At 33.6% G+C, this 10,392-nt stretch overlaps 1 protein-coding gene across 1 annotated transcript in view; it reads left to right on the forward strand.

Moving 5' to 3' along the window:
• MICU3 (mitochondrial calcium uptake family member 3) overlaps window positions 1–3,453 on the forward strand; it is an 81,011-nt gene extending 77,558 nt beyond the window's left edge. The window contains exons 14-15 of the mRNA XM_068971032.1: window positions 916–984; window positions 2,971–3,453. Coding sequence (XP_068827133.1) covers window positions 916–984 — 69 coding nt within the window. The 3' untranslated portion in view covers window positions 2,971–3,453. The remainder of the gene's footprint in view (window positions 1–915; window positions 985–2,970) is intronic.
• The last annotated feature ends 6,939 nt before the right edge of the window (window positions 3,454–10,392 follow it).

The raw sequence follows: 10,392 nt of genomic DNA on the forward strand, positions 1-10,392 counted from the left end.
GAAAAGTAAAACATAAAGGCCTACCTACTTTCAAAAGTAATTTGAGGTGATAAAAGGTAATACTTTTTAAAATATAAAATCAGTTTGAATTTCAAAAACTTGTTTTCATACTCAATTAGTTTAATGTATTTATCCCAGTTTGGGGTCGGGGGGGAAATGTTGCCAAACATTATTGTTACTTCAGTCTGAACACTGGCTGTTCAAGACTTGTTAATATACAAAGACATATCACCATTTCTCATTTTATGTGATGCAGATTTCCACTAGGCAACATGAGGTTCTTAAGTCACTGCATATTCAGTACTTTTTATATGGAAAATCAGGTAAAAAGTGTTTTTTTGTTTGTTGAACTGTTTGTTCCTGTTCACATCTCACACTGCGAAATAATTTCAAGAAATTCAATGATTTTTATCTCAAAAATATATTTTAAAGAGTGAAATGGTGCATAAATCTGTGCATGTTTACACATTTAATTTATTTTGATATGCCACAAATAGAAAAAGAAAAAAAAAAACTGTTTTCTATTCAGCTAGAATATTCAGTCTTCCTTCTTTGGTAAGAATACCTCTGAGTATTATACATTTAAAAAGAGAAAAAAATATATGTACAAAAAATCAAGACTCATCATAGACAATGTTTTAATCCAAACTGCCTTGATAAAGATACTGTGTATTTAACTGCCACCTAGTGGTTAGTTGTTAACATTCACATTGGTGGCACAAGTCAAGTGAAAATCATTTTTTTCCTCAAATATTTTAGAGTAGCAAGATCAAATTAACACATAAATTATGTATATGCTATAAACCCCTGACACTGTCTTCCTCTCTCAGGTGTTACGCATTTTTATTTTTGCTTTATTTATTGCATATCTATGACCTCATATTTTATTTATACTTTTAATCCTCTGTTCCACAGGGTTATAAAACAGTTCAGAAGTATCCCACTTTCAAATCCTGTCTGAAGAAGGAACTTCATAGCAGATAAGTATGTTAGCACCTCTATTTGTCAAAATTTGCTCAGTAACAATAAAAGAAAGGGGTCATTTATTTTTCTATTATAACATTTAGGTAATAACTAAAAGAAATGGAATTATAATTTATTTTTAAATCTTAGGTCACTAACTCAATTTCAGAGTCAGTCTTTTAAGGATTTCATTTTGGACTGTAATTCAAGAATAGTTGTTATAACAAAGCATTAGTTTGCCACTATTAAGTTGTGATCTAAAAATGAACTGGAATACTCCAGCTGAAATTCTCATGGAATGTCTTGACTGAAAAGTTTTCCGTTTAACCTTCAGTTTTATATCTGAGCAGGTGCAGTAGAATGAATCCAGATTGCATTTGTGTAATCAAGGATCATCAGCCTCTAAGGGATATTTTTTACTGTGTTTTAGAATCATGAGTCCAAACATCTGCTACAATAATAACAACTTTTTTTTTGAGTTATTTTGGGTGCCTGGCGCTATACTAGGTGTTCTTCTACATGCAATATCTCATTTAATCCTTACAGATAGAAATCCCATTTAGCAGCAGAGAAAATAGAGACTTGGAGAGTCAATTACCCAAGATAACTTGCTACTCAGCTGCAAAACAGGATTTGAATTCCTCATTCTATGTGATGACAAAACCATCTTAGCTATTATTTACTGCACTATCACCAGAGAATGAAATAGTTGAGGAAGATACAGGAGATTTGTTCAGTTTGTATCAACCCAAAGAAATACCTTAAACTTGTTGATGATCTCCAAGATGAGAGATTTGTTTTTCCTTTTTTCTTTCAGTTTTTTTCTTTTTTCTTTAAAAAGTCAACTATAAAATTTTGGTCAGTTGTGAGTACTGATTAGTTCTTGGAAATGAAAGTTTTGCTCATTTACATGCTTGCAAATATCTGTTTTTTCCTATTTTTCTCAAGCTTCAAGCATTTATATTTGTCTATAGCATCATTACCAACGAGCTCCATATGCATAGGATATCAGTGTATGTTACTTAAAAGACCAAAGCTATTTTGAAATAACTATGAGAAACATAAACAATCATAATAAACATGATTAAATACTTTAATAGGACTAAGATCTTAACATGCCACTATTGATTTGTCTCCCTAAAAGAAAACAGCAGTAGTTGATATTTTGCAAAGCTTTGAAGCCTAATGTTTTATGGAACTCAATTAGGGGATTGCTGGTCTAAAATATTTAGTGATAAGTAGGCTTATTTACTTCGGAGAAGGCAATGGCACCCCACTCCAGTACTCTTGCCTGGAAAATCCCATGGATGGAGGAACCTGGTGGGCTGCAGTCCAAGGGGTCGCTAAGAGTCCGACTGAGCGACTTCACTTTGACTTTTCACTTTCATGCATTGGAGAAGGAAATGGCAACCCACTCCAGTATTCTTGCTTGGAGAATTCCAGGCATGGCAGAGCCTGGTGGGCTGCCATCTATGGGGTCGCACAGAGTCGGACACGACTAAAGCGACTTAGCAGCAGCAGGAGCAGCAGCAGCACCAGGCTTATTTACTTAGCTAAGGGGGTAACTGTCATGATTGAGCTAACAGAGGTCAGGTCTTCCTAATCTCTGGGAACTTTATATTGCCCTTATTATAAAAAGTTAAACTAAACATTTTTTTAAAAAGCAGTAGGATTATACTATTTATATGTTCTATATATAGTGTATCTAACCAACTTAAAATAGTATCACATTAACATCATTGATTCTATGTAGTAGAATATAGAACCATAGCTAAAAATGACTACATTGATTCTAGAACTTTGTAAGATTGAAGATTAGATAAGTTTTCATTCAACTTTTAAGTTAAAGGAAATCGTTTATAAGTCTGATTCTTATATTATCTGTTGGGTGTTTTTATTATGCTCCTCACTGTTTCTTGTCATTATAGTAACTGATCAATGCCATCATGTCCGAATTTCATCCTAAATAAATGTTACTTTTATGTTATTGCATATTTTTTAAATTAGGTACTGCTAAAGCAGAGTTTAAAGGATTATTATCTACTTGAAAATCCAAGAAGCAAACATTTCAGAGGGCGGAAGCAAGACTGAAATCAGAACTCGTAGAAATGAAGGAAAAGGTGAAACACTAATTATAATTTTTTCTTGAACTGAATTCTTGAACGTAAGACAGATAAGATACATCTTCTTACTAATTACAGATGTTGCGTGTTATGTTGAGCTTTTGTGTTATTTACTGAACACTGCACTTTTTCATTCCCTTCAGAAGTGTATAGATTCTTCCAGTGACTATATAAGAATGTATTTTAAATGTTTTTTTTAATTTATTAGAAATTTGTCTCATTTTTGAATAATGTATGACTCCTGGAATCTAGATAACTTAAAAATGAACAGCAACATATTCCCTTTGGTTTTGGACTGTGAACTTATTTTCAGAAAGTGAATATTCCTTGAGATTTATCTTAGGGCCCTTAGAAACGTTAATAGATCTCTATTACTTACCAGGTTTTTAATTACACTGAAATCATTTTGAAACACAAGTAGAAATTAAGCTACTGTACAATATGATGGTTTACATTGTACTTTTAACTTTTAAAAGTACTTAATTAGCATTATTGTTTGAATCATATAAAGTTTTTTTTTTAAGTTTTTGTTCATTTACCAAGGTCAACAAAATATCTGGTATTCTTTTATGTGTACAGTAAAGAAATTTAAAATGTAGGTCTTTCTTTCTCAAAAAAAGTCATACATTGATGGTGGAAACAGTGGTAGTTTTTGTAGCAGTAGTCACTGTTATTGCCATTATTGTTTTAAACATGGTGCAGCTCCGACGGCAGATGGTACATGTTAATAACACTAATAAAATTAGTATCTTATGGCACTGTAACTTATTGCATATTGTTATTATATGTCTGTAGTATCAAAATGAATACTATAAAGACTAATATAAAATGGTTTAGAAGACTGATGTATATATTAGGTAGAAGTTAATGTTTTGTTTCTTGTGAAAGGACCACATGGACTAGTGAGCCCAACTGGCAGTAATGATGAATAATTTAAATATAATTCATTATTTTAAAATGTCTTTAAAAAGAAAAGAAAAACTTTCTTTTGAAAAACAACAAAATTCAATATTCACATGGGGAAAATAACTCAATACTATTTATTGGAAATCTTTTCAATTTAAAGAGTGTAGTTTATAAAAGGATACTATACAAAAATAGAACAGTGGATTTAATTTATATACTGTATGTGGAAGATAGGTTAATTTATCTTCTTGGATGTATTAAATATAAATTGCACACACTCCAACTATTACCTTGCTTTGCACAGGAAAATAAATACTGACTTTGGTTTTATAAGTTATTAAATGTGAAATTGATAGTTCTGCATCAGCCTATTTATAAAAGTATTATTATTTCCAAGAAAATGCTGTTAGCATTGACAGTGCATTTGGTAGACTTTTTACATTCTTTATCTGACTTATTTATTATATTGATATGGAAATATATGACTCGTAAGTTTTAGGATTTCATATAGTATAATTTAATTTCACCTGCTTTGAAGGTTGTGATTGACTAAGTGAAAATACCTTCTCATTTAACATGCCCAGCTTTATTTTACTTTCATTGAATGTCTTCAATATTATTTACTATCTAAAATAATGGAAAAATAATGCAAAATATGCAAAGAATTTATGGAACTAATGGAAAATTATAACAATGGAAATAATGCAACTTATTTCTATCTTTTATTATAACCTAAGTTACCTTGCATATATGGAAAAATTGATATTTAGAACAGTCCTATCAATAAAGATTAAAACTGAATTAGCTCATTAAGATTATTAATGATTATTAATAATTCTGCCATTCTCCCAAGGAATACTACCTATGCAAACTTTACTCATTATTGCTTATCACAATGATATTCATCTAAAACTGCAGCATAATATTATACTGCAAATAAATAAAGTATTCTGATCAATTGAAATGGGAAAGAGTAGTAAACTATGGTGATTTTCCATGTTATCACTCTTGAACTTTATCATCTATAAAATGGAAGGTAAAAATATCTCACTGGACTGTTTACATCAATTTAAGAAATTTTAAATGCTTTGAAAATAGTACTATACTAAGTACATGTATGCAGTTCTCAGTATCTTCTACAAATTATTCTTTGGAAAGATGAAGCTATTCATAAAATTTTAGTATCATACTGTTTACAGGAGACTATATGATAAAAGGTTTATGGTCTTCTAAAAATCATTTCATACTAAGAATTTCATTTAACTTAAGTTGTAGTCTGTTGTTCTTATTATAAAAAATAACTGTAAAGTGACGTGTCTTACATTCTTATGTTATCATAAAATAAATATACTTGCTCTCAAATCAGAAATGTAGTACTTTGCTTCTGTGTATATTTGTGAACTAAATAACGTCTTTCTGAAAAATGTCACATATAAACTTTGAAAATTTTTGCTGATTACCAAACCTCCATTGATCAGTACAGGCCAAGAAATTAATCTCATCAACACTTCTGTAAGTAAATAAATCACAGAGCCATAAAACCTTTCAAAGTGCCTAATAGGAGTCATACATTATATCATGGGTACTGGAAAACTTTCAGAAAGTTTACATGTGAATGGAATATCAACTTTGCTTTGTAGGTGGGCTATTTAAATGGCTTAAAATAATTATACCAACACTACAGCAGCCCATTTGACTATTGTTGGTATCTTGTAGGCATCATCTTACCAAGACAACTCCTAGAAATCTACTAGTTCCCAAAATAAACTGCAGTAGTCCTCCTTTATCCACAGCTTCATGTTCCATGATTTCAGTTACCCGTGGTAAACTTGGGTCCAAAAATATCAAATGGAAAATTCCAGAAATAAATAATCCATAAGTTTTAAACTGTATGTCATTCTTAGTAGCAGGATGAAATCCCACTATGTCCTTCCTGAGTTGCGTATCAGTCCTTTGCTCAGCATCTCTTGCCTGTTAGTTATCAGATCGATTGTCATGGTATCACAGTGCTTAAGTTCAAGTGACCATTGTTTTACTTAATAATAGCCCCAAAGCACAAGATTAGTGGTGCTGGCCATTTGGATATGTTAAAGGGAAGCCGTGAACGTGAATGTGTTAGTCGCTCAGTCGCGTCCAACTCTTTGTGACCCTATGGACTGTAGCCTGCCAGCCTCCTCTGTCCATAAGATTCTCCAGGCAGGAATACTGGAGTGAGTTGCCATTTCCTTCTTCAGAGGATCTTCCCAACCCAGGGACTGAACTCAGGTCTTCTGCATTGCAGGCAGACGCTTTACTGTCTGTGCCACTAGGGAAGCCCAAGAAGCTATACAGTGCTTTTTTTAAGTGAGGTGAAAGTTTTTAACTTAATAAGGAAAAGAATACAAATCATTTGCTGAGATTGCTAAGATCTACCATTCTAAGAACAAATCTTCTGTTCCCGAAATTGTGAAGAAGGAAAAAGAAATTCATGCCAGTTTTACTGTCACACCTCAAGCTGCAGAAGTTACAGAGCATGGTAAGTGCCCAATTAAGATGGAAAAGCCATTTAATTTGTATAAGAAGATATTTGGAGAGAGAGAGAGGCCATGTTCATGTAACTGTTATCATAGTATATTATTACAGTTGTTCTATTTTATTATTAGTTTCTTACCCAATTTGTAAATTCATCTGTATCATAAATATGTATGTATAGGAAAACTTTTTTTCTCTGAATTTACTTTTTATTGTCTGCTGTTCACGTTTTGTATATTCAAGTTTTATTCTCTCTGATTATTTAATTTCAGTTTCTTTGAAGTTTTCTTCTTTCTTCATTGCCTCATTACGTTATTCTGGTTGTGTTTTGGGTGTCTCATATTAAAGGTTCTTCTCAAATCTCTGGTCTTCTTTTGCTATATGTTTGTATTTTAAAACAAATTGGAAGCTCTGTGTGCACGAAATGAGTTTTGGTTGATGGGTTCGACTCACTGCTGTTTTTGGCGGGGCCGCTTCAGGCGAGGCACCTTGACTATCGGTATTGCTAGGTCTTTTTCTCTTTGCCTGGTCAGATTTCTCCTACCTGGTAGTCCACAGCCTAGCTACTATTTTTTTCAGAAGGCCCTTTGAAGATGGAGCCATAGGTATATTTAATGAAGGGAGCCATAAGCTCATATATTTAATGAGCTGTTATTGAGCGATTTGAATGTTTTCACCATGTCTTGGTTTACTTTCTCGAGAAAAGCACATTTTAAAAACTTAGGACCTCAGTCTGGAAAAAAAATAAAAATAAAACTAAGTCATGAAAGTCATGTGCTAGATGGATTTATTTACCAAATCCAGAGTTAAGTTACCTCTTCTTGAACCAGATAGTAATAGTTTTAAGAAAAATTAAAGTATGATGGTGATTGTGGACTTATGGAACCACCACATATTTAAGCTTGGATGGTAGGGATGAGAAAGACATTAATTGATAAAGGTAAGCCAGTGGATATCAGTTATTGGAAAGTTAAAGATAGCAGCCGTACTCTCTTACAAAATGTATTTTGGTGACGTTTACTGAAGAGACAAAGAACTGAACTGGACCACTAGTCTAATTCACTACAGCATTTCCTATTGCATATTTTCAAGGATGGAGCAGGCAGCTTGATGGTTAAGGAGATTCATCTTCTAGCAGATTTTAAAATGTGGTAAAATGAGAGTTTAGGACAGAAGGAAAGACAAATAATAAAGATATTTCTAATCCATGGTATATAATGCTTTATTACTTGCAAGCTCTAGGTGCTGTAAGAGTTAAAAGTTCAAGCTGAAAAATCTACCCAAAAAACACACTGAAAATCTATACTTTTTTTTATGTCGTTGCTCTTTGGTGCTAAGAGGTTCTCAAGAAGGTGAGTATCTTACGTACCATTTGTGCTGTAATATTTAATTACAGTGAGTGTACAGAAGATTAGCTGTCTCAAAGATTCTTTTGAAATCAGATTGTACATCAGAACTGCATTGTGCCCTGCTAAGTAAGCAAATTTAAGAAAGTGGAGAAGGTGATGTCAAGACTTATTGCAAAATGAACAAATAAAGGAGTAGGATTTGGTTGGTGTTCAGCCTATTAAAGCATGGCCAAATGTCAGTCTTCATTTGTCAACTTAAATATGTTTTTCTAAAATTTACAAAGATTCAAGTCTATGGAAAGTGTCCTTTAGCTAGTATCTGAACTTCAGAAATACATTAAGCAGCACAAAATGCTGAGTAGATTGTACTAATAACTCAATTTCTCATAGTGATTAATTACCACATAAATATTACATTACTAATTCATACAGATACCTGTTGTCCTTTTCTGTTATTTTTCTGATTATAATGTTAATGCTTGTGTTTTTGCTCCCTAATATTTGAAGTTTAAGAGACTCGGAAGTTAACTTCTCCACAATAGCTAGACTCCCCTCCCCCAAAAAAGTAAAAGTAAAATTTTAAATAATCCACAAGCCAAGCCCCAGTTAACTAGGTAGATTAAGGTAGCTTGTAGCCTAAATTGGACTCCCTGGAAAAAGGAACATAGGTGAGGATCTCAGGCCAGAGCAACAAAGTTCACAGGTACTTGAAACTAGAATGATAGGGAACCTGCAGGCATTAAATCAAAAACTCAAGAGTTGTGGGTCCAGTTGTGATTAACTGGTATTAGAGGTAGTGTTCTGTCAGAAACTACAGCATTGTGCAACAAATACTTCAAGGCTTTGATCCTTGAGAGGAAGGGCATTCATGCAGTGACCTCTACATTCACTCTGGCTTGCTGCCTGGAAGCACTTTCCACATTGCAACAGAGAGAAATGAAGCCCAAACAGAAAACAGAAGATGGAAGAAATGAGATGAGAAAATGGCTCCTGGAGGTCACACAGGGCTAGGAGACACTGGAATTCAAATCATCCACTGTGTAAAGTCCTCACTGAACAACCTAAGAATTAAATTAAAGACATGCCTTAGGAGTAAGACTACTCTAGACCATAATAAAACCTAAAATTAATCCTCAATAGAAGCAAGCTGATCTGCCAATATAGTAACTACCCACCAAAACAAAATTCAGTACTCTAAAGGAAAATAGCAAAAATCCATATTTTCAATAATATCCACAACAGGACTTCCCCGATAGTCTACTGATTAAGAATCCACTTGGCAATGCAGGGAACATAGATTTGATTCCTGGTCTGGGAAGATCCCACATGCTACGGAGCAACTAAGCACATGTACCATAACTACTAAGCCAGCACTCTAGAGCCTGTGAGCCACAACTACTGAACCCAAGTGCATCTACTGAAGGCCACATACCTGGAGCCCATGCTGCAACAAGACAAACCACTGCAATGAGAAGCCCATGCACCCCATTGAAGAGTAGCCTCTGGTCACCACAACTAGAGAAAGCCTGTGTGCAGCAGCAAAGACCCAGCACAGCCAGAGATAAATTAACAAATAAATATATTTTAAAAAAGACAGTACGTATACTCACAAAAACAAAAAAACTAAAAGAAAAAAGTATCCATAATATCTGCTGTAAAGTAAACAAGTATATTTGCTAAGCAAGAAAATGTGACCCCTAACCAGGGGAAAAAGCAGTCAATGGAAACAAATGTTTGAGTTAATAGATACGAACTTTAAAAAATTTCTTATAAGTATTGGGTTTTCTGTAAGATGTTATGGAAAAACCCAAACGAACTTTTTGGCGAACCCAATGTATTAAAAGGTTTAAAGGAAAGGATGAGCATAATGGGAGAAGTGGGAATTACATACAGTAAAGTTAAAACTATGAAAAATAACCAAGTGGAAACTCCAGGATTGAAATAGATAACATTTACAATAAAAATTCATCACATGGACATAATAGAAGATTTGAGACAGAGAAAGAAAGGATGAGTAAACATGAAGGCAGAGAAATACAGGCTATCCAAACTGATAACAGAAAAAGGAAGAGTTACTGAGGCAATCAAAAGGTTCCTGCTGTCACTGTTAGTATTTTACATTCTTCTGAAAGTTCTAGTCAATGCAGTAATAAAGGAAATAGAAATATGAACAATAATACAGGAATGGCAAAGACAGTTACTATCATTTGCATATAACATGACTGACCAACAGAAAACCCAGCTTATAGAGGTGTAATGTTAATTTTTTTGGTGTCATCTTGACTGGGTCATGGAAGACCCAGATACTTGGTCGAACAATACTCTGGGTGTTTCTGGGAGAGTTTTTTTTTTTTTTGGCATGAGATTTATGTTGAAGCTGAAAGTCCGATACTTTGGCCACTTGATGCAAAGAGCTGACTCATTGGAAAAGACCCTGAGGCTGGGAAAGATTGAGGGCAGGAGGAGAAGGGGACTACAGAGGATGAGATGGTTGGATGGCAGCATCATTGACTGGATGGACATGGGTTTGGGTGAACTCT

This window comes from Capricornis sumatraensis, chromosome 4 (assembly GCF_032405125.1).
Source record: "Capricornis sumatraensis isolate serow.1 chromosome 4, serow.2, whole genome shotgun sequence".
NCBI classification, from domain to species: Eukaryota; Metazoa; Chordata; class Mammalia; order Artiodactyla; family Bovidae; genus Capricornis; species Capricornis sumatraensis.